The 25,120-nt window shown below is 47.5% G+C and overlaps 1 protein-coding gene across 6 annotated transcripts; it reads right to left on the bottom strand.

The window, feature by feature from the left end:
- Nucleotides 1-2,210: 2,210 nt before the first annotated feature.
- On the bottom strand, nt 2,211-24,976 carry GTSE1 (G2 and S-phase expressed 1). 6 transcript variants are annotated; one of them, XM_060188788.1, is made up of 13 exons: nt 23,417-24,974; nt 23,101-23,180; nt 22,833-22,920; nt 17,194-17,251; nt 16,367-16,991; nt 12,808-12,978; nt 11,513-11,597; nt 9,041-9,421; nt 7,524-7,596; nt 4,870-5,106; nt 3,602-3,803; nt 3,004-3,216; nt 2,211-2,685 (listed from the first exon to the last, which is right to left on the bottom strand). In XM_060188788.1, exons 2-13 carry the CDS (start codon nt 23,116-23,118, stop codon nt 2,602-2,604), a joined length of 2,235 nt encoding a protein of 744 aa, XP_060044771.1. In that variant the 5' UTR covers nt 23,119-23,180; nt 23,417-24,974; the 3' UTR covers nt 2,211-2,601. The 6 variants fall into 6 exon arrangements, with proteins under 6 accessions (XP_060044771.1, XP_060044770.1, XP_060044775.1 ...); XM_060188787.1 differs by having other exon boundaries at nt 23,439-24,974; XM_060188792.1 differs by lacking the exon at nt 4,870-5,106 and having other exon boundaries at nt 23,439-24,976.
- Nucleotides 24,977-25,120: the final 144 nt, after the last annotated feature.

Below are 25,120 nucleotides of genomic sequence, written 5' to 3'. Positions count from 1 at the left end.
TTTTATTGTTATAGTTATTATTGTTGTTGTTAATGATGTTGTCCTTGTTGGATAGGACAGAGAGAAATGGAGAGAGGAGGGAGATGGGACAGAGATGGGGAGAGACAGACACCTACAGACTTGCTTCACTGCTTGTAAAGCGACTCCCCTGCAGATGGGGAGCTAGGAGCTCAAACCAGGATCCTTATATGTAAGACTTTCATGCTTGAGGCACTGAAGGTCCCAGGCTCAATGCCCAGCATCACCATAAGAGCTGAGCAATGCTGTTTTAAAATGACCCCCTTTACCCAAATTACCAGCCCTCTACCCCCTTCTCTTATGTTCTCATAATCCATGAGAAGAAAACATTTAATGAAACTGAGCCAGGAGAGGTAGATATATCTTGGAAACAGAGTTGGCAGTCAGCTGAGGTAAAGAACAAACACCTCATCACAGACCCCTGCAAGCGTCAACCCGGCTTTGACCTAGCACGTTATGATTGGGCCCTCCTCAATCGCTATCGAACAGGCCATGGCCGGTGCGCCGCTATGTTCCACTGCCGGGGAGCCAGAGACGACCCGAACTGCCCCTGCGGCTAGACAGACTATGACCCACATAGTCAACGACTGCCACCTCTCCAGATTCAAAGGAGGTCTCGAAACTTTACATCAGGCTCAACCTGACGCTGTTAACTGGCTACGGAAGAAGGGCAAACGCTAGAAGAAGAAGGAGTCTACCAGTAGCCTGATAATGTGACACAACTTCATGAGTAGGTTATGGGTCGAACTAGAATTCTGTGGGTCTGGTCGGTAGCGCACTGGGTTAATCACACGCAGTATGAAGCACAAGGATCCCAGTTTGAGCCCCCGCCTCCCTACCTGCAGTGGGGTGCCTCACAAGCGGTGAAACAGGTCTGCAGGTGTCCTTCTCTCCCCCTCTCTATCTTCCCTCCTCTCAATTTCTCTCTGTCCCATCCAATAAAAAAAGGAATGGAAAAAATGGCCTCCAGGAGCATTGGATTCGTAGTGTTGGCACCAAGTCCCAGCAATAACCCTAGAGGCAAAAAACAAAAAACCTACCTAGAATTCTGGAAGAAAACAATGCTATGGGTATTAATATACAGGTATTAAATTACAATATGTATTGACAGGCATTAATGTGGAGGCTTATTAATAACTTATAGGTATTAATTTAAAAGATCATACACTTGAAGCCTATATACTGAATGTCATGACTCTGAATGTCAATACTCTTAACTTGCTGCACTAATGCCAGATTCTCTGTCATGACCAATACTACCTCAATTAAAGAGAGAGATGACAGCAGACTAGTGGCTGTAAGGACAGCTAGTTAGTGTTTAGAATCTCACATTATGGGAGCCGGGCGGTGGCGTAGCAGGTTAAGTGCACATGGCGGAAAGCACATAGACCGGCATCAAGATCCTGGTTCGAGCTCCCGGCTCCCCACCTGCAGGGGAGTCACTTCACAGGCGGTGAAGCAGGTCTGCAGGTGTCTGTCTTTCTCTCCCTCTCTGTCTTCCCCTGTGTCTTCCCTTCCTCTCTCCATTTCTCTCTGTCCTATCCAATAACGACGATAAACAACAAGGGCAACAAAAAGGGAAAAAAATTTTTTTTAAAAAAAGAATATTATAGTAAGCCAGTCAGGGAGTCTGCTTCGCAGGAACTCAGCACCCATGTCCCTTGCTGTCCCCACCGGGTACTGTAGCTCCCAGCAGTGCTGAGGGCCTGTGATTGGGCACCTCAGTATTCACACAGCCCTCTTCGTTTTGCACCTGCCTTGTTTGAGCGGCGCCTCTCTCGAAGTGTGTGCCGCAGCCCATTTAATGTGGCTCACTGCCATGCCCAGTGCAAACAGCAGGCTACAAGGCTGCCCAGGGCCAGGTGGGCTCTGGAGTCTGCGTTCAGATCCCGTTAAATAGTAGTTTGGAAACTACAAACCTTCCATACAGATTAAGACAGTGAAAACTGCTCCATGTAAGAATCTAGATAGTGTCTAGCAGAGCAAAGGACTCAGGGTGGGGGTGGGGGAAAGGGATGAGGTGAGGTGAAAAGGGTGTTGGGGTCCCAGTGCATGATGGAGAGTAAAGGCCTAAACTGGGAGCGAGACTGTTTGCTTAGATTGAGAAACTGTATCCACGTGTGCCGACAACTTTACTGTAAACAACCATTTTCCCTCCTCTAAAAAATAAATAAATAAAATCAAGATAGTCCTAAGAATCACAAGCTTTAGTATATTTTTATATACTTACAATTTAATTTAAACCTAGAATACATAACTTCATACAGCTTTAATTTTAAAACAAATTACTTGTTCCTTTACAAACAAAATATCCCCCACAAGTCTTCATCCGGAGCAGTTTCCACATCCGACTCCAGCACAGTGGGGGCAGCGGGAGAGGGGAGCTGTGTGACAGGTGTGACCTCTGTCTGGAAACCACCCCCCCAGGCCACCCCCTCCCCACCCATCCCAGCAACATAACTACTTAGGCTGGTTTTCCTTTTTCCAGTGCAGTTACTCCTAGAACCGATTTCTAAGAGTAAAACTACTTCAGGACGGAAAGTTCTCTTTAAAAAGAGTACAATTTAAAGGACTTAGTTCCACTCAGAATTTGATCAGAGGTGAATCCACGTTTTCTTTGTCTGCCTCAGGACTCAGCTGGATCAGAGGAGAGGCCAAGTCTATTAGCTGCAAGAGACAAGGGACAGGTGAGCTGAGTGGCCATGGTGGCTGTCCCCACACACAGTAAACTGAAGAAGCCACCCAGGAGCCATTTTTCCCATGAACCACTTAATGGACAATTCATGTTTGGGGCACACTGGAGAACTCTCACCCCTTCAGCATCAGACTCGCTCATACATTAGGCGCCAGCAGCTCGGCCCTGCTCCTCACACCACCAAAGATGAAGTGGACCCGCAGACACACACCCTTGTGAGGCCTGATAGCCACTCACCAGGCTACCGTGCTGCCCGAGATAAGCCCAGAACTGACACCGCCTGTTCTTACCTGTCCCACCTCATGGCCAGGCTTCAGTGCTGTGCTCCTGCTCATGTCAGGGGTATTTACCAGCAGGTCGATCAGAGGTCGACTTTCTGACCCCAAAGCGACGTTTGCTTCTGGGGTATTGGAGAAGTCGATAAGAGGGAGGTCGACAAGGGGTGTGCTTTCAACTTTTGGAGTAATAGTAAGTTGGTCTAGTTTGATGTCCACAAGAACAGCCTAGACAGGAACACAAGGTGTTTTCAGTCAGCTGTGCTGGGAAAGCATGTTTCATTTCTGTCCCCAGGTGGCAATCTGGAAACCCAAGGAAGGTGGGCTGCCTGTCTTGAGTGGGTCGGTGCTGGGAGGACTAGCTGGACCAGCCTCTCCCTTTCCCATGCCTTCCCTCCTGCCTGGACAACACTGGACAACGGCATGAACTTCCACTGCTTCCTGCTTTCTATCTTTTGACCTCAGCCCTCAGATGTCAAATGTGGGGGTCAGGGTGGGGAGAAAAGTCCTGGTTTTATGTCTCAGTGAGCACTGAAGTCCTGAGGTCATAAGTGAAGTCCAGGGGCCGTGACTGTAGGCCACTGTGCTGAGTGACTGGCAACTAGGAAATTACCTCAGGAGGGGCTGTGTCTTCAGGTGGTACTTCAACCGCTGCCACTTCTGTAGTGACAGACTTTGAAAAAGTGCAATCAATCTTTTCTGGAGAAAAGCTAAGTGCCTGTGGCACAGAGAATGGAGGAGAAAAGTTCCCATCAGGCCACAGGTCTGGGTGCCCAGAGACAGCTTTGCTGTTGCTTCCTCTCTCTGACGCCATTCTACAGGAGGAAAAAGAGAACTTCTAAGAACATTTCCATAATGAGCGTGTGGGTGGCTGTTTACTTTGGAAAGAGAAGTGTCACAGAGTGGAGAGTGCCTGGGGTGTAGAGGGATGACAATGGCCCTCCATCTTTCTCACAACTTTCCACAATGGAGCAAGAGAGAAATGTATTAAGACATTTGGAAGCCTAGTTGTTATGTCTCACTCACACACAAGACACCCAATGATATATTCTACTTTGATGATTCCCAAGACCCACTGAGTGTCAGGAGCTCTGGAATGTGGCAATGAGACTGACAGGAGCCCCAGCTCTTGAGGACACCTGTGCTAGAGGGGAATCAGACCACCGTCAAGTAGTCAGCTTTATGATGGAACAGTGAGAAAGCAAGAAATACTCTGAGGAAGCAAAGCAGAACTGAATGGAGTGGTGGGGCTTTCCAGAAAGGACTCAGAACACAGTCTTAATAACAGGGAGGGAGAAGCTATTTTGGGCCCCGGGGCAGGCATTGCAGCACAGAAGATGACAGGGACAGGCCTGCCCATGACACAGTGTGTCCATGACAGTGTGGGCAGAGCAGAGATGAGAAGAGGAGGGGAGAGGAAAGGGCCACAGGTGCTCTGAATGGAATTTGGAGCCAACTTTTCAGGAAACCTGAGAGTGGTCACTCTGAAACCCTGGCTGTAGGCCTCCCTCTCTTCCAGGATTCAGTCACAGAATGGTGCCAGATCTCCGAAAGCCTGACTCGAACATTCCTTATGTGCAGCTTTGCTCCCGGCCTCCGCTCTGTGTGAGGCCTGTCTGTGCAAAGTGAAACCGCATAGGCATCCGCTTTCTCCCCTGAAGTCAAATGTGAGGCTGATGAAGGAGGCAATGTGGCCCTTTCCTTTGAGAGACATGCCTTCAGGAGAGTGGGGCCAGACTCCCATCACTGTCCTCAGAAGAGCAAAGGCCCTCAGCCTAGCTGCTTCCTGATAAATGGCTCGGTACAGAGAGGACTCTCTAGCACAAAGACCATTTGAGGCTTTATGAATGAGACAAACTTACTGCAAATGTTATCTCTTACCTTGTGGAGGATTTTTTTTGGGGCTCGGAAGAAAGTTGCTGAGTGGGCATACACAGGGGAGAGGCCAGGGTCCTGGGCATGGTTCTGGGGGTCAAAAACTGGAGGCCAGAGAGTCGCCGGCCAGCGGGTGTGGGCAAGGCTGAGAGGCGTCTAGTACTCATGGGGGTCCGGGTGCTGCTTAAAGAGCTCTGGGAGGCAGGTCCTGACGAGTTTCTAGCAGGAGTGCTGTGAAGGACACTGGAGAAACAAAATTAGCTTAAAGCTGAGAACATCTAATAAAAGGTAAACTCTAACCCCTGGGTCAGCGTGCTAATGTGGTAGAAGGTTCTGAAGTTGTAACCCAAGAGACAAGCCAGGAAGGCTAGTCTTTGAAGAAGGGGCTCTAGCCAGGGAAGGACTGAGATTCTACAGAAGAAAGCTGGTGTGGGCTCCCAGTTCCTCAGTAGGAGACCTTGTTGCTCTTCTGTCAAATGTGACCACTTCATAAATGAACTTCTTGGGTGCTTCAGAAGAGATCTAACTTTACCTGAGGGAGATATCAATATGCCCATAAGGAAGACCAACCCACGGTGAGCTTTAGCTGGGTGTGAGTGCACGCATGCATGTGTAGACAGGATTCACTGCTAGCTAGGTCACTCCCAGGTGTGAGTTCACCTGAATCAGGTGGGAACACCAGGGAGTGAAGTGTGGACCCAGTATTGGTTTTCCAGGCATGATTTCTCCAGACCCTTTCAACACTTGTTTTTAACTGCTAAGGGATTTGCCTAACTTTTTGTTGTTAATAAAGAGGGGTTGAGTCAAGTCAGTAGTTAAATAAACCAGTCAAGACCCTCCCATTAATACGGAAGCCACAAGAGGTCTAAGGATGACCCATCGGTTCTGTCATCATCAAGGGCTGCTTTTTATATTCTTGAATCTAAAAACAAACTGATTAATATTCACTGAAAACCAGAAACCCCACTCCACAGAGCACAGGCACCCAGGGGTGCTCTGAAGTGGAGTCACTGTCCTCTGCGAAGCCCTGCTAGCTGAGCATGGCCGGCTCTACCCCAACGCCCAGTGGAAATAAATGCACACAAAGCCTCTAAGCAATCCTGAAGGTAGGAAGTGCTCTCATTTTTTTTTTTTTCTTTTAGCATTACCAAGACTGAACCAGGGGAACTTGCACATGTCCAATACTGCTAAGTGGACCCCACTGTCCATAGAGCTTCCCTCCAGTGATTCCCGTGGTGCTCCCGTGTGGTGTCGGGGATCAAACCCAAGGCCTGCACACTAAAGCATGTGCTGTTGCCACTGAGCTACCTCCTGGCCCCAGACCTGCTTTCCTGCTTGTACAGATGGGAAGACGGAGAGTGAAGCCAGGCCAGCACTGCTGTATGGGGGGTGGGGTAGGAGAGGGGCCTTGTGCTCGACCACTGGATCCACGCACAAGGGAGGGAATCGTAGAACAACCGACGCTGTAAGGAAACGCTCCTGGTCTGAACCCCTGCTGCATCTCCCAAGTTCACACACAGGTAAATAAAGCTCGGTTTCATCGAAAAGTTCATAGAAGGTTCATACAAGTTGGCCCAGGGCAGAGCTAAGATCAGAGCCTAGTTTTAGGGTATAAATCCAGTGCTTGTCTTGCCCATCCCATCCGAGCAAGGCAGGGTCCCACTCTAGCCACACAATGGCACCAGCAGCAGCAGCAGCAGCAGCAGCAGCAGCAGCAGCAGCAGCAGCAGCAGCAGCAGCAGCAGCAGCATCACAGTGCACAAAACGCTGCTCTGTGGGCCGGAAGCCACCACTTCAGTCCCCAGCCCCAGTTCACGGGGGGGAGACTGTGACATGCAGGTGGGACTAAGTGGTACTTGGGCAGGGGCTCTCTGCTGGGACAGAGCACTCGGAGAGCTGAGCTGGTCCTGGTCACTAGAACAGGCTGGGCGTTGGGATGAAGTCGTTCTCTACCCTTGGCAAGTGGCAGTGAAGTTGCCAATGGGAGGAGTGTAGAGGCAGCCTGTGCCCGTGCTTTCCCACTGGTAGCAGGATCTGCTGTGTGGGCTCAACAACATGCTCCTGAACAGGTGACGGGGAGAGATGAGGACCAGGGGCTGAGTGGTGGTGCAACCAGTTGAACGCACACATTATCCTGCACAGAGACCTCTCTCTTTCCCTCTCTATAACCCCTCCCCTCTCGATTCTTCTGCCCTATCAGAACAAAAAGAAAGGGGGGGGGGCACACGATATTTTCAATAGCAAGCAGCAGAAGAGCACAGGCAGGAAGTGGTGGAGGTGGGATTCAAACCCAGGACTGAATAAGTACACTATGCCAGTGGTTCCCACTATAGCACAAACTAGTATCCTGCAGGCACTGCAGGTGCCAGGCTCCACTGCACACTGAAGAATCAGAGCCTTTGGGCCGGCTGGGCACTCCAGCACTCCTAAAGGCGTCTGAGGAAAAGCCTTGCCGGAAACTGCCGGCTCATGGCTGAGAAGTGGCATCAATGCAACGGACATAAAAGTGATATTCATTCTGCGGGGGCTTGGTCTGCACCCCAAGAGCCTGGGCTAAAGGCCAATGCATACACATCCACCCACACAGTCAGAGAATGTTCTTTTAGATGCTTCAGTTCATTGGCATTGTGGTAGAGAAAGAAAGGAGAGTGCCTCCGTACCTCCCCACTGACGAGCAGGACTGCGGTCTCTGAGCCTGAGAGAGCTGAGGTGTGGCACCGCCTGGGAGTTCACCTGAGATGAGAGAGGAGGTGTGTGCCATGAGTAGGTCAAATCTGGTTCTAGTAGACCCCTGATTGCCTCCAGGGCAAGCCGCATTCCCATGGTGCCACAAAAATGGCAGAAAAGGAAGATGCTGGCCAGGTGGGCCCCCAGAGAAGACCTGCCAGGCCCACAGCTATGACGATGTGCATTCACTGTCAACGTCACACAGCTCCCGCTATAGTTCAGAGCCTTCCTCATGGGCTCAAGCTCTAGTCCTGCACATCTTCATGCACTACACTTATACAAGCAAGAGCCTTTTTAAAATATATATATATTTATTTATCCCCTTTTGTTGCCCTTGTTGTTTTATTGTTGTAATTGATGTTGTTGTTGGATAGGACAGAGAATTGGAGAGAGGAGGGGAAGACAGAGAGGGGAGAGAAAGATACCTGCAGACCTGTTTCACCACCTGTGAAGCGACTCCCCTGCAGGTGGGGAACCGGGATCCTTACGCCAGTCCTTGGGCTTTGTGCCACCTGCACTTAACCCGCTGTGCTACCGCCCGAAAGAAGAAATTTCTTCCTGAAAGAAGAAATCTTTTCCACTGGTATTTCACATTTTTTTAAAATGTGTTTTAACTCTACGTCCCCCCCACCTTTTTACATAACCATTGTGCTATCTACCCCATCCAAGATGAAATCTTAAGAGCGGCCAAAGAGCAACGATAGAGAAGGGCTGATGTAAAGCACAACTCTACTGGGTTCTCATCCAGAATATGAGAATATGCAAATCAGAAGATGCCAGGACAGTATATTTAAAATGCTTTTTTTTTTTTTTTAATTTAGACAAGTTTCATTCATTTGCTTTCATCCATTCTTTTTTTTTTTTTGCCTCTAGGGTTATTGCTGGGACTCAGTGCCTGCACCACAAATACACTGCTCCTAGAGGCTATTTTTTCCTTTTTGTTGCCCTTGTTGTTTATCATTGTTGTTATTACTACTGTCAATTATTGTTGTCATTGCTGTCATTGTTGTTAGATAGGACAGAGAGAAATCAAGAGAGGACGGGAAGACAGAGAGGGGGAAAGATAAGACATTTTTGCAGACCTGCTTCACTGCTTGTGATGCGACCCTCCCATAGGTAGGGAGCCGGGGGGCTCAAACCGGGATCCTTGCACTGGTGTGTACGCTTTGCGTCATGTTCGCTTAACCCACTGTGCTACTGCCCGGCCCCCTTAAAATGCCTTTATTTGTTTTGTTTTTGCTTTTTAGGCAGTAAGGAAATCACCATCATCAAAACAAATACTTAAAAGGAAAAGCAAACAAAGCAAAGAGAAACAAAACATTAAGCAACACTAGAGGTGGTTGGGTGGAAGAGCCTAGGTCAGCCCAACACCACATGAGCCAGAGTGACGTCCGGGTTCTCTCATTTCTTTCTTGTAAATAACTGAAACACTTCAAAATCTCAGACTTACCAGTAGGGAATTTGGGGACTTTAAACGGGTTTGTGGGGGTCGGAAGTGCCTTTGCCTTGGCGCTGACAGAGGAGTCTCGCCTTCTTGTACTCTCGGGTTTGCGTAGTTGTGAAGACTGTGACAAACTGGGACGAGAGTTCCGCCCCAGGCCTCTAGGCTCTGGAGTCAGGGTTTGGGTGGAAGCTGCTGTGTCAGGCACCCTGGGGGGCTCCACAGACAAGTCAGCAACCTTGGCCCCTTGGCTCTGCTTACAAGACACTCCCATGGGGGCCGCCTGCACAGACTGCCGAGCTGGGGCGGGCCCCGTTCGGCCTGGCGGGATGGTGTTGGAGAGAGAGTGGGATCGGTCCACAGGAACACCTGAACGCTCACTTGCTTTAGCTACAAGAGGAGATCCACAACATCTGGTTATCAGTTGAACTTGTTACTGTGAAATGCACAAACATGCACATGTGCTATCTTTAGAACATCTACCTTAAAAATGTTTTCAAGTGAAGCAAACGAATCCCTACATAGGAACATGATGTCCAACACAGGACCAGGTGGGTTGCGGCTTTGCGGAATGTGACCCAAGGCATTAATTCTAGTCACAACCCTTCACTGACTCTGCCCACAGCAGAAATCTCCCGGAGCTGAGTGGACATAAGTGTTAATCTAGTCACAATGTCCTACCAGGATAGTCAGAGAGGGGGAGGGGACTGGGGTGAGAATACCGATTCCGTTAACTGACTGGGAGGTTGAGTCACACCAATTTTGAGTAGCAGGCAAATCAGAGAAAAAAGCACTCAGCTGGCAAATAACTAGTACCTGTGACAATCTGATAAAAGATTCTATAGGAAGGGCCGTGTGCGGATGACTCACTATGTTATAACATGTAATCTACACAATCATAATCATAATCTAAGGGAATCAGTATCGGTTGTGTATTCTCACCCCAGTCCCCTCCCCATCTCTGACTATCCTGGCAGGGCATTGTGACTAGATTAACACTTCTGTCCACTCAGCTCCGGGAGATTTCTGCTGTGGGCAGAGTCAGTGACTGAGTTATATGATTTTTCTCCCTGCATGCCATCATGTGGCCTCTGTGATTCTGCTGTGCACATGCCAGGGGTCCCACTGACCCTAACGTTTCCCAGAGGCAGGGATGCAGAGATCATGAACAAAACCAGCACAGGCATCTTCACAATCTTACAGAGCAGCACTCCCTCTGGCTGAACCGTATGTGTGTGTGTCCTCACAAGCCAGAGCTCGCCGGCACTCTGCTTGGTGGTTCTAACGAGTAACATTATAGGGAAGACACCATCCCCTCGGTGGTGAAGCCTCAGAAACAAGTTATTTTATCCACCAACTTGCAGATAGGCATTCAAATCCAGCAGACTCCTCCTGAGTGTACGCTTTCCCCCTGCTGTGGACAAGTGCATACAATGCTGCCTGGATTACTGTATGCAGAGCAAATAAAACTTGAGGATTTGATTTCGTCCCTAAAAGCAGGAAACTGATGGCCTTTCCCTGGACATTCTCTCTTTTACCACTAGATGGCACTCTTCGATTGGCAAGGTTAAAACATGGCCTTGAAACAGGTTTGGGTCCAGGGATTTAAATAAACAACCAAGAGTTATAAGGGTCATTAAGTGTTAAGTTATCTGGAACAGTAATTCTACAGTACATCTGAGTGCACACATCAAGACGCGCGGAGGGACCCAGGCTGGGGCCCTGCTGCCCACCCGCGGGGGGATATCTCATATCTCATGAGCGGTGAAGCAGTGCTGCAGGTGTCTCTCTTTCTCCCTAATTTCCCTGTCCTACCTAATAAAATTTGAAAAATAAATGAACAAATAAATAAAAGGAAAAATGGCTGCCCAGAGTGGTGGATTTGTCTTGCAGGCTTCCCAGCCTGGGTGGCAAAAAAAAAAAAAAATTTCTGGGGGGGGGGCTGGGCAGTAGTGCAGTGGGTTAAGCACACATGGCTCAAAGCACAAGGACAGGGCATATGGATCCCGGTTTGAGCCCCCAGCTCCCCAACTGCAGAGGGGTTGCTTCACAAGCAATGAAACAGGTCTGCAGGTGTCTTCCCTTCCTCTCTCATTTTTTTCTCTGTCCTATCCAACAACAGCAATAACAATAACATGGGCAACAAAAATGGGAAAAATGGCCTCCATGAACAGTGGATTCGTAGTGGAGGCACCAAGCCCTAGTGATAACCCCAGAGGCAAAATAAATAAATAAATGAATAAATTCTGAGCTGGTTACATGTCCTCTGAGGCTGGTCTCAGCATCTCTAGTGTCCACTAGCGCTTTGTTGCTCAGCTTGGCAGCTGCGTCACTTATGCCAGAAGCCCTGATCTGGGTGCCTCTCCTCAGAGCAAGGAAGTGCTTCAAGGGCAGAAACCCCACAATCTGCCCTGCTCAGTGTCCAGGCAAGAACACGGAACACAGCCTCACCTTAAGCTGTTGCTGGAAAGGCATACACACCTGAAACAGATCCCAAGGAGGAGGACTTTCTTGCAAGACTGCTGGCACAACCAGGCGGTTTCAACAGAGTTTTCTTCAGCCCAGACTAAAACAGAACATTGGAAGGGGAAATCACCACGGCTTCAGTATGTATTCATGACTTATTATCTACCAAGAGTATGGTTTTACATTTTCTCTCTCTCACTCTCTTTTTTTTGACTTCATTATTTTATTTGATACAGCATGAAGAAATTGAAACGGATGGAGAAAGAGAGAAAGAGAAAGAGAGAGAGAGAGACGGAGAGACCTGCTGTCCACTTGTGAAGCTTTCCCCCTGGCAGGTGGGGACTAGGGACTTGAACCCAAGTCCTTGTGCCTGGTAACACATGCACTTAGTCAGGCTACCATCATCTGGCCCTAGGCTTTACATTTTTTTAAAAAATATTTATTTATTCCCTTTTGTTGCCCATGTTGTTTTATTGTTGTAGTTATTATTGTTGTCGTCCTTATTGGATAGGACAGAGAGAAATGGAGAGAGGAGGGGAAGACAGAGGGGGGGAGAGAAAGACAGACACCTGCAAACCTGCTTCACTGCTTGTGAAGCGACTCCCCTGCAGGTGGGGAGCCAGGGGCTCGAACCGGGATCCTTATGCCTATCCTTGGGCTTTGCGCCACCTGCGCTTAACCCGCTGCACTACCGCCTGACTCCCAGGCTTTACATTTTTTATGATGATCTCTAACTTAAAGGAACAAGTCAAGCAGTACTGCTCAAGGTATGAGTCTGGCATGAGTTGCTCTCAAGCATGAGGTACTGAGTTCAGCCTGTGGCACTACATATACAAGATGATGCTCTGATTCTCTCTCATTAATAAACTAATCTTAAAAAAAAATAGAATCTGTCATGAGCAGCATCTGGGGGGCTTGCTGCAATGCAGAGTGGTGGGTCCCCTTAGCCAGGAGCAGCTGGGTTGTTCTGGGGCACTATTAAGAAGTCCCAGCAATGATTCTCACACATAGGTCAGCCCAGCCATCAGTTCCAGAAAATGCCAGGAAATGTAGACAGCAGTCTCCATGCCTGTGAGGAGCTGCCGTGGCACCCCCTCTGCAAACAGGGACGTCTCCACTGTCACCAGCACCAGCACTTAAGACTTTTCTCAGCCAACGCAGGCGCTGGTGGTAGCTGCCCAGCCCCCCGGGCCTGTGTGCTTTTGCATGTCACTGAGCTGCCACTTGAGGATCTTATTCACCACTTCCCTCACACGTGTACAAAGCAGCCACCTAGTCCCTTCACTCAAGCCACAATGTCTATGACCCACCTTGTTTGGAATGGAGAGCAAGCGCTTGCCCTGTACCAGGTGGCTCCCACTGGCTGGCAGACTGGCAACACTCCCTGCTGTGCTGGGAAACACTCCCTGCTGTGCTGGGGGCACATCCTTTTCATTTGTGGCTTTCATCCTGGAAGGACTGGCTGGCATGTCTTTTGTAGGCTGAAAAAAATTTCAAATTTTCAAAGTGAAGAGGAGCATTAGAGTTTCAATCCAAAGCAAACGCAAGTCTCAACTATCTTCCTAATGCCGCCTGTTCCTTACTCATCAAGTAGAAAGGAAGGACAGCAGCTTCAAGTCCTAAACCAAATCACCAGATGGTAAAGTCCACTTCTGCATTTAAAACAGATCATCAAGGGGCCCGGGTGGTGGCATACCTGGTTAAGTGCATGTATTACCATGCACAAGCACTCAGGTTCAAGCCCCTAGTCCCTACCTGCAGGGGGAAAGCTTCATGATGGTGAAAGCTGTCCTACATGTGTCTCTCTGTCTCTCTCTCTCTCCCTCAATTTCTCTCTGTTCTATAAAATAATAAAATAAAGCTAAAAAAAAAAAAGATCATCATTAAGAGAGAGATCCTTAATGCTCTTTCTCAATAAGGATTCTAATTTAAAGATGATAAAGAGGAAACTGACCCTAGTTGCACAAAGTCTGAATACCAGAGGGAAAGAAATCATGCAGTAAACGGTCATCAGCTCACCAGAGAGCTGCTCAATCACTATATACCTTCACGGTCTAGTGGTGGAAGCCATCTTTCTTTGACTAGTAGGTAGTGTCAAAGAATAAATTCCTGTCGTGTGGTCCAGGAGGTGGCGCAGTAGATAAAGCACTGGATTCTCAAGCATGAGGTCCTGAGTTCAATCCCTGGCAGCACATGTACCAGAGTGATGTCTGGTTCTTTCTCTCTCTCCTCCTATCTCCTCATTAATACATAAATAAAATATATTTAAAAAGAACAAATTCCTGATACAAGTAAATTCTAGGGCATCTGAGGAACTAATGCATGGGTGTACAAAGAGCCTCTTAAACTCAGTCAGCAGCAGTCATTCATTCTCCAGCCCCTCAGACAACTCAGTCTAGGCAGCCACTAGCCAGGATGGCAATACAATTTGTCCACCACCGTCACTTCATGTAAACTGACTCATACCTATGATACACAACTTTATAATCATACAGTCCTTTAGTATCTGGCTTCTTTCACTGAGCATGTTTTCAGGCGTCACTGATGTTATAGCATGTATCAGATTATTTATTTATTTATTTTTTTGTTTTTGTTTTTTAAATTTATTTACTTATTATTGGCTAGAGACAGAGAGACATTGAACGGGAAGGGGGAGATGCAGAGGGAGCGAGACAGAGAGACAACAGCAGCCCTGCTTCACCACTCGTGAAGCTTTTCCCCTGCAGGTGGGGACCAGGAGCTTGAACCTGGGTCCTTGTGCACTGTGATGTGAGCACTTAACCAGGTGCGCCACCACCTGGCCCCCATGTGTCAGCTTTTTTAACACTGGTCAACTTATTACTTAAGAAACTCTCACCTTTGTTTTCTCTAGAGAATTAACAACTAGGACAAATTATCATTCCCACCCCTCAGAGTATTGATTGTTCCATGTTGGCTTATGATGGTGCCTAGAATTGAATTTGGGACCTGAGAGCCTCAGAAAAGACAAAACTCTTTCTTTCTTTTTTAAAAAATACTTATTTACTCCCTTTTGTTGCCCTTGTTGTTTTACTGTTGTAGTTATTATAGTCTCTTTGCATAACCATTATGTTATCTACTCCCACACCAACAAACTATTTAATACCGTCATATGTTTACCATTTAAACAATGAAGGTTGTTACCGTAGGAGAATTAAAAAAAAAAAAATCATGCCCTCAGACTGGGGAGACAGCAGAATAGTTACACAAAAGACTGTCACGCCTGAGGCTCTGGATCCCAGGTTCAATCCTCAGCCCCACCATAAACCAGAGATGAACAGTGCTCTGATCTTTCTCTGTGGTGGGGTCTATGTGGCATTGTATCCCTTATCTTACAATCTCATTAATCATTATTAAATCACTAATGAAAAAATAAAATGAAAAATACAAGTATTTCATTTTAAAAGAAATCATACTCATGTCTGGCAATGGGTACAGTCAAGAACGTTCCTAGCTATGACCACAGAATGTGAGCTCAGACCTACCGGGATGCAGAGGTTACACAGGCTCCTGCACTGAATATGGGCCCTGGGTCAAATCGATGGGGTTTACCGTTAACAAAATTTATATACTTTTCCAAGATTTGGGAGCTACACTCTTCCCTAATCCAGCCTTCTAGTCCTATTTCCAACCCTGACACCATCTCCCCAGATAATATCTTTGGCCCATCTGCATGTTAGGTGTCAGGCTCAGACAAAAATTAGTAAAGTCATGAGCCCTTTGGAATACATCTAAAATAGACCTACTCGCTTTTTCCAAAATGAAAACCCAAATCTCATCTGCTATATTCTTACTTTTAGGTTCCAGATTATTAAACAATTTGTTCTTCTTTATATCTTAATGCTTTTTCAGACACCAAGTTGCAGATGCTACCATGATGCCAACTTGACTCCCCCAGGCAGACAACCTCACCAAAGCACCCTGGAACCCCATCCCTCTAAAGCCCTGCCCCACTAGGGAAAGAGAGACAGGCTGGGAGTATGGATCAACCTGCCAACACCCATGTTCAGCAGAGAAGCAATTACAGAAGCCAGACCTTCTACCTTCTGCATCCCATAATGACCCTGGGTCCATACTCCCAGAGGGATAAAAAATAGGAAAGCTATCAGGGGAGGGGATGGGATACAGAGTTCTGGTGGTGGGAACTGTGTGAAGTCGTACCCTTCTTATCCTATAGTTTTGTCAATGTGCACAGGGGGAGCTTCACAAGTGGTAAAGCAGTGCCACAGATCTCTCTCTCTCTCTCTCTCTTCCTTAGCCTCCCTCAGTTTTTCTCCATCTCTATCCAAAACCAAAACAAAACAAAAACAGGAGCTGTCTCTCCCCCAGCAGAGCCAAACCAGGCCAAACACTACCAGATCAGAAACACCTGGCGTTCACTTTTGTCCTATTTGAATGCCCTCTCTGGTAGAACTCTGGGACCTTCCGTTTCCCAAGGTCAAAGGACTGAACCCCAGAGGCACACCCATCCACGGCTATTTCCCTAGACAGCTCATTCATTTAGTACCCAGTGAAAAACAACAAACTAAGTCCTGGTGATGGAGATTGACTAATTTTTGGAAGAAACAGCAGGCTAATGGAAATGAAACAGGTGAAACACACAGGGCTGTCACAAAATAACAAGAAAAATGAAAACAGAATTTAGAAGGAGCTGCTTTAGCATCATGAGAGCCAAGAGGCGCTGTTCACGTCCACGTTCACCTCTTGGGAGTTCCCCAGGCTATTCTGCCTTTCCACGACTCCCTTCCTATTCATGGCCACACAGGTTTGTCCCCATGACAGTTTCCAGCCTAAGGAGCAGGAGTGTAGCTGGTTTCCTAGACACAAGTTCTAGTACGCGGTGTTGCCTACCTTCTCCAGGGCCAACTGAGTACTTTTCCCTCTAATACTTGATGCTCGGGGAGGAGGCAACTTGCTGACACCCTTTTTCTGAGTTACTGTCTGTTTGAGAGGATGAGCGGTTGTACGTGGTCCCACCAAAGAAGAACGTGCGTGGTGTGGGGGTCCCTGCGGCTGGGGGAGGCAGGCCGGGGGAGGAGCACTCTGCAGGGCCATGCTGGAGGACGGCTGGTCTCTCAGGAGTGGTGACCCCTGCACGGGGATGTCTGACAGGTGGTATGTCTCCCTTTTAAGTGACTGGGGGCTTTTCTGCATTTCCTTTTCTTTCTCGAAGAGGTTTATTTTTAATTTTGATTCTTGTAGGAATTTTTCCACACCAGGGTTCCCAGGGTCTTCAGACTGGGCAGATTGAGCTTCCTTGTTTTTGTTGTCGCTTTCTATCTGTAATGCCAATAAGTGAGCTTCTTTATAAATTTCCACAAATTTTTCTCCTGTGAGAGGACTCCAGTTGAACTGACTTTCAGACGCCGGCGAAACATTTTCTTTGGGAATTTGATTATTTAACTCTAAGCTGGCGGCAATACATCTTTCTTTATGCCCAACAGGTCCAAAAAAGACTTCATCATCTTCATTGGCACTATTTTAAAAGGAAAAGATTAGTGGCACTGGCATTTAAATGACTTTACTGAGTTCTGTTTAGTGGTTGGTGTGGCACTATACATCATAATTGTTAAAAATCATAATGCACTATTAATTACAAATAAAAACAGAAAAATACATGACTTAGCTGAATACTGTTATGCCCAAGGCAAAAAAAAACAAACAAAACTTATGTTTACCTTAAAGAAGACAATGAAAGATCAAAGTCAAATTTTTCATCAGCCAAAAGAAGAATGTCTAGAGGGAAAAAAGTTCAGTTATTAATACTGGAGGAGAAAAAGAAAAATATTATATATAAAAAAACATTATATACAGAAGAAATATTACCAGTACTATCAAAGCAAGTATAAAATTTCACTTCCCATCACCATCACCATGGCTTCACTGCTCTGGGCCAATTTTTTTTTTTTTTTTTAATTTTTTACTGGGAGGTTAACAGTTTACAGTACAGTTGTCTGCACATGGGTACAGTTTCTCATCTCTAACACTCTCACTGCAGCTTAGTTCTTTCTCCATCACCATGCACCTAGAGTTTCACACTGCTAATTCTAACAAATTTCCAAAGCATGTATCATACCAAGACCATTTATTTGACTCCAGATGATAGAAGAGAGAAACCTTCTAACTAACTTATTTCTGGGAAGCAAACATCACCATACCAGAAACCTATCAAGTATGCTTAATTAAGCTAGTCTCATACCATAGAAATCCAAGAGGAACATTCACAAGTAGAATCCAGAAACAACAAAAGGATATTGCATGACCAAGTGAGGGCTGCTTCAGGTGGTTTACTTGAAGGAAAAAAGCGATCATCACTCTACATGCTGACAGGCAGATGCAACTTACACTGTAGAATCTATTTTTAATGCATCTCTGCACTGAGGACCTCGTGCATGTGTCATACTGCAGAGCAACCTCTCAGCCCAACTTTCTAGTCTGTTTGAGAAGAAAAAGAATGAGAGAGCACACCAACCAACTCCTACCCCCACCCCCACCCCCAAGGAGTTTCCCTTGGGGCTGTCCATGGTGCTTTCATGGGGCACTTGGTCTCAAACCCAGGGTCATATACTTAGCAGGGCATGTGCTCTGCTGTGAGTTACTGCCTGGCTTTCATCCTGTCAATTTGGAAAGCAATAAAGAAGGGTCAGGTCCTGGCATCACATGGGAGCAACATGCTCACTGTGGGAACTCCATGGGTGGTGAAGCAGTGCTGGGGTCTCTCCTCATTTTTTTAAAATTATTTATTTATTTTCCCTTTTGTTGCCCTTGTTTTTTTATTTTTTATTGTTGATGTAGCTATTATTGTTGCTGTTATTGGTATCACCGTCGTTAAGATAGGACAGAGAGAAATGGAGAGAGGAGAGGAAGACAGAGAGGGGGAAAGACAGACACCTGCAGACCTGCTTCACCACCTGTGAAGCGACCCCTCTGCCCTCTGCAGATGGGGGGGGGGGCCTGAAACCAGGATCCTTATGCCGGTCCTTGCGCTTTGCGCAACCTGCACCTAACCCACTGCGCTACTGCCCGACTCCCCCTCTCCTCATTTCTGTCTGCCTCGCACATAAAAATAAATAGAAAACTTGGGCCAGGTGGCTGAGGAGAGAGCATAGTGGTTATGTAACACCTCACATCTGAGGCTCTGAAGTCCCCAGGTTCAGTAACCAGCATCACCACAAAACGGAGCTCTGGTTAAAATTCACACATGCATACATACAAAAGGGAAATTGGGTAAGAAGACCCTGGTTCATATCATGGCATAGCATAAAACAGTAGTAGTAGTAATAGTAATAATAATAACAAGAATGAGCCGATGCCCAGCACCACATCAGAGTACCAGGGACAGAACCAATGGAGTTTCCCAAACAAAGCAGTGCTTTAAGCTCTCCCCTCTGTTTCCTCCCCTCATCATTCTCTCTTAAAAATAAATATGGAGGGAGTCAGGCGGTGGCGCAGCGGGTTAAGTGCACGTGGCGCAAAGCGCAGGGACCGGCGTAAGGAACCCGGTTCGAGCCCCGGCTCCCCACCTGCAGGGGAGTCGCTCCACGGGCAGTGAAGCAGGTCTGCAGGTGTCTGTCTTTTTCTCCCCCTCTCTGTCTTCCCCTCCTCTCTCCATTTCTCTCTGTCCTATCCAACAACAAAGCAACGTCAACAATGGCAATAATAACTGCAACGAGGCAGCAACAACTAGGGCAACAAAAAGGGGGAAAAATGGCCTCCAGGAGCGGTGGATTCATGGTGCAGGCACCGAGCCCAGCAATAACCCTGGAGGAAAAAATATATATATATGGAATATAAAATGGACTGGTCACTGAAAGATAACTGTATAAAGAAGTTGTGGAATCTATATTCAATGGAAGAGTGAGTGCCCTGTCATTCATCTATGAAGAGGGTACTGTGTCATTTGGATGGAAGTGGAGGTGATTATGCTAAGTGAAATAAGAAGGGAAAGACAACTATTGGATGGTTTCATTCCTATGTGGAATATAAATAACTAAAATATACAAACTTACAAAAATAATAACCAGACTCTTAGATTATGTGAAAGCCCCAGCAGTTATTGAGGGAACATGAAAGGGAAAGTGGGGGCCTCTTTGGGGTAACAGGCACTGCAACTTTGGTGGGAGGGGTCGTGAGTTGTACATATAAGTGTGAAATATGCTCCTAAAAATCGTGTAATACTGGGAGTCGGGCAGTAGTGCAGCAGGTTAAACACACTTGGCACAAAGTGCAAGGACCGGCGGAAGGATCCCGGTTCAAGCCCCCAGCTCCCCACCTGCAGGGGAGTCGCTTCACAGGTGGTGAAGCAGGTCTGCAGGTGTCTGTCTTTCTCTCCCCCCTCTGTCTTCTCCTCCTCTCTCCATTTCTCTCTGTCCTATCCAACGACAGCAGCAACAACAACAATAATAATAATAACCACAACAATGATAAAAACAACAAGGGCAATAAAAGTGGAGAAAATGGTCTCCAGGAGCAGTGAATTCATGGTACAGGCACTGAGGCCTGGCAATAACCCTGGAGGCAAAAAAAAAAATAAGGGAGTCGGGCGGTGGCGCAGTGGGTTAAGCGCATGTGGCGCAAAGCGCAGGGACCGGAGTAAGGAACCCGGTTCGAGCCCCCAGCTCCCCACCTGCAGGGGAGTCGCTTCACGGTCGGTGAAGCAGGTCTGCAGGTGTCTGTCTTTCTCTCCCCCTCTCTCTGTCTTCCCCTCCTCTCTCCATTTCTCTCTGTCCTATCCAACAACAAAGCAACGTCAACAATGGCAATAATAACCGAAACGAGGCTGCAACAACTAGGGCAACAAAAAGGGGGAAAAATGGCCTCCAGGAGCGGTGGATTCATGGTGCAGGCACTGAGCCCAGCAATAACCCTGGAGGAGGGAAAAAAAAAAAAATCCTGTAATACTGTAAACCACTGTTAAACCAATTAAGAAAATAAATCTAGGGAGTCGGGCTGTAGCGCAGCGGGATAAGTGCAGGTGGCGCAAAGCACAAGGACCGGCATAAGGATCCCGGTTCGAACCCCGGCTCCCCACCTGCAGGGGAGTCACTTCACAGGCAGTGAAGCAGGTCTGCAGGTGTCTTTCTCTCCTCCTCTCTGTCTTCCCCTCCTCTCTCCATTTCTCTCTGTCCTATCCAACAACGACAACAACAATAATAACTACAATAATAAAACAACAAGGGTAACAAAAGGGAATAAATAAATAAAATAAATTTAAAAAAAAGAAAAGAAAATAAATCTAAAAAATAAGTACTCAGCCAGAGCTTAGAGGTATCTGTGGGGTCCGAGATTCGAGTCATGGGAGAACTCTGGAGAGCACTGAGGGAATTCCTGGATGGCGAACTAGCACTGTGCTCTCTGTCTGTCTGTCTGTTTCTCTCTCTTTCTCTCTCAAGTGAAAGAAAAGTGATCTGGAACGGCATTCAGCGATGGCAATGCACATGTGTCTGTCCCTGGGTTCATCTCCCATTACTGCATTAAAAAAGAAAAAGACAGGGGTGAGGTAGATAGCACAGTGGTTGTGCAAAGAGACTGTCATGCCTGAGGCTCCAAAGTTCCAGGTTCAATTTCCTGTACCATAAAGGAGAGCTGATCAGTGCTCTGGTAAAAACAAGAAGAAAAAGGAAAGAGAAAAAGAAAGAAGTAGACAAACTGGGACAAATTTAACAAACCAAACAAAATAAGCCAATGACCTATGGTATAAGAAGAGGAATCGTCACAGAAGAGATCCAAAAGGCCGAGAAACACATGAAAAAATGCTCCAAGTCTCTGATTGTCAGAGAAATGCAAATAAAGACAACAACGAGATACCACTTCACTCCTGTGAGAATGTCATACATCAGAAAAGGTAACAGCAGCAAATGCTGGAGAGGGTGTGGGGTCAAAGGAACCCTCCTGCACTGCTGGTGGGAATGTCAATTGGTCCAACCTCTGTGGAGAACAGTCTGGAGAACTCTCAGAAGGCTAGAAATGGACCTACCCTATGACCCTGCAATTCCTCTCCTGGGGATATATCCTAAGGAACCCAACACATCCATCCAAAAAGATCTGTGTACACATATGTTCTTGGCAGCACAATTTGTAATAGCCAAAACCTGGAAGCAACCCAGGTGTCCAACAGCAGATGAGTGGCTGAGCAAGTTGTGGTATATATACACAATGGAATACTACTCAGCTGTAAAAAATGGTGACTTTACCGTTTTCAGCCGATCTTGGATGGACCTTGAAAAAATCATGTTGAGTGAAATAAGTCAGAAATGGAAGGATGAATATGGGATGATCTCACTCTCAGGCAGAAGTTGAAAAACAAGATCAGAAAAAAAAACACAAGTAGAACCTGAAATGGAATTGGCAAATAGCACCAAAGTAAAAGACTCTGGGGTGGGTGGGTGGGGAGAATACAGGTCCAAGAAGGATGACAGAGGACCTAGTGGGGGTTGTATTGTTATATGGGAAACTGGGGAATGTTATGCATGTACAAACTATTGTACTTACTGTTGAATGTAAAACATTAATTCCCCAATAAAAAAAAAATCAGAAAAAAAAAGAAGAGGAATAGGCTGATATTGTATATATACTGGCCTACATCTGCAAAAGGAAGATATACAATACCCAAGAGAATGATAATAATGTTTTATGGAGGAGGCAAACAGACTCTCATGCCCGAGGCTCCAAAGTCCCAGGTTCAATCCCCAGCACCACCATAAGCCAGAGCTGAGTAGTGCGCTAGGAGAAGGAAGAAGAGGAAGAGGAGGAAGAGGAAGAAAAGGAAGAAGGAGGAGGAGGAGAATAAGAAGAGGAGGAAGAAGAGGAGGAGGAGGAGGAGGAGGAGGAGGAAGAAGAGGTAGCGAACTGGGTTAAGCGCACATAGTACCAAGCACAAGGACCCGCCCAAGATTCCCAGTTCGAGCCCCCGGCTCCCCACCTGCAGGGGGGTCGCTTCACAGGCGGTGAAGCAGGTCTGCAGGTGTCTGTCTTTCTCTCCTCCTCTCTGTCTTCCCCTCCTCTCTCTATTTCTCTGTCCTATCCAAAAAAGAAAAAAAAAGAAAAAATAGCCACAGGAGCAGTGGATTCATAGTGCAGGAACCGAGCCCCAGCAATAACCCTGGAGGCAAAAAATAAAATAAAATAAAATAAACAGAATACAAGTTCCGTGAGGTTGTACTCTCACTCTGATTTGTCAAGCCACCCGAAGCCAGAACAAGACGGCAGAGTCACAGGCCAGGATCATTCCTAAGGCCACAAAGATCTTAACAAGTCTTAGGAGAAAGAAACCAGCAAGAAAACCAAAGAACAGCAGCCCATTCGCGTCCACAAATACCCGTGCGCCTTAGAGGAGTCTTGGCATAGGATGCACGGTAGCCAACAAACCAGGAAGCGTAGAATCCCCGCGAGGATGGATCTGGACACTTGGGGGCCGCAGAGAATGGAGAAGACAGAGAAAATTTAGCTGGCTGGCTGGCTGTAGGCTGGCTGCCGGCAAGCAACCCACATTTCCTGGGTGCAGAGCCCGGGGATGGGCGCTGCACACATCAACCGACAAGTTTTCACCGAGCAACGGAGCAAGACCGCAACCCACAAAGACGCACCATCCTTCTTGGGGACATCCATCTTCCGCTGCAGGCCGGTCGCTGCGCTCCGCTTCCCAGGACAGAGCTGCCGGAAGTGGCTGCGGGACCAAGGGGTCAGAGGTCAGCGGAGCGAGAGCCGGAGCCGCGCGCCCCCACCCAGTGAAATGCGGCCCTAGACCCTCCGGCCTCAGCCCTGGGACCAAGGGGCGGGGCGAGTCCGAGTCAGGACTGAACTGTCTGTACTGGACCAGACAGTGAGGCGGGCTCACGTTTGCCCCCCACCACCTCCAGTAACGCCCCGACCGACCCAGTTAGATCCCAGCCCCCCCCCCACCTAGAACAGCCAGCAGCCGCACCTCAGCGATTTAAATGTGGCGCGGGCGTCGAGGACAACTGATTGGCTGATTTGAAAGGGACTTTGCTGTCATCACCGCAATGCATGCTGGGGGTTGTAGTCCAGCTCTGCGGAGCATGCGCGGAGCGTGAACCCGAATAGCTGAGGTCAGCCCACGGGGCCTTTGGTGGTTAACCTGCAGCTTAGGGGCAAAGGTGGCTGGAGAGTAGATACTATGCGTCCCCGCAGGGTGAGTGTACCCCAGCTCTTCACTTGTACATGGACAGAGTTGTGTTCCGTAGGCTGTGCATATGACGATCAAATGAATAGGTGAGTCGGGCTGGTGAGCTAGCTTTCTCTCTCTGAATGGAAAAAAAAAAAATGGAACAACAAAAAGGGCCCCTGTAAGCGGGAAAATCTGACTATATGCAAGGCTTCTCCTCTCACCCTTGCCACACAACCAAAAAAAAAAAAAAAAAGAAAGAAAGAAATAGGTGCAGCTACCTGCTTTTTAAGTAGTATGGTCAGTTACTAATATAGGAAGAAGAGCCCCTTTCTACAAAAAGCAGTTGCAAGGAGCCCAGAGTGGCCAGGCAGCCCTGGAAGAGGTGAGGACAGCCTGCCACAGCACTCTCCAGTGGGAGGGCCTGAGCACAGCCACAGGATGTGGCAGGAACTTGATCTGGGCTTTAGAGCCCTCTGGGGAGCAATTAGGGGGCACAGATTGGAGGGGATTAGCCTAGGTTGCAATCAATCCCCATAGAGTGATGGAGGCTACTGAGGCGGGCTGTTGACTTTACCCTCTAGAAATGAGAATAGTTGGTGAAATACAAAAATCGATGAACACAGAGTGCACACTCTCCTGATTCACCCTATGTATTTTAATCTGTGTGCCTGGTAGAGATTTGTATTTCCTCTGTGATATAGGGACATATAACCTAAATCTGTATTTCTTTTCTTTCTTTCTTTCTTTTTTTTTGCCTCCAGGGTTATCACTGGGGCTCACTGCCTGCACCATGCATCCACTGCTCCTGCAGACTTATTTTTTTCCATTTTGTTGCCTTTGTTGTTTTATTGCTGTTGTTGTTCGATAGGCAGAGAGAAATAGAAAGAGGAGGGGAAGACAAAGAGGGGGAAAGATAAGACACCAGCAGACCTGCTTCACCACAGGGGCTCGAACCAGGATCCTTATGCTGGTCCTTGCGCTTTGCGCTATGTGCGCTTAACCCACTGTGCTACAGTCCACCCCCCCCAAGTCTGTATTTCTGCTGTGCCTGATGGGCTTCACAGCAGTCAGTGACTACAGATACTGTACCTCCTCCCTCCACACTCCTAAGCAGGACAACTAGGGAAGAATCCAGTCTAGCCAGAGGAGATAAGACCCCCATATTTTTTAAATATTTATTTATTCCCTTTTATTGTCCTTGTTTTTATTGTTGTAGTTATTATTGATGTCGTTGTTGTTGGATAGGACAGAGAGAAATGGAGAGAGGAGGGGAAGACAGAGAGGGGGAGAGAAAGATAGACACCTGCAGACCTGCTTCACTGCCTGTGAAGGGACTCCCCTGCAGGTGGGGAGCCAGGGGCTCGAACCAGGCTCCCTACACCGGTCCTTGCGCTTTGCGCCACCTGCACTTAACCTGCTGCGCTTTGCCTGATTCCTAAGACCCCCATATCTTAACTAGCATCAGGGCCAGAGATCAT

The sequence above is a fragment of the Erinaceus europaeus genome, chromosome 4 (assembly GCF_950295315.1).
Source record: "Erinaceus europaeus chromosome 4, mEriEur2.1, whole genome shotgun sequence".
NCBI lineage: Eukaryota > Metazoa > Chordata > Mammalia > Eulipotyphla > Erinaceidae > Erinaceus > Erinaceus europaeus.
This window is presented reverse-complemented; position numbering and strand designations above follow the sequence as displayed.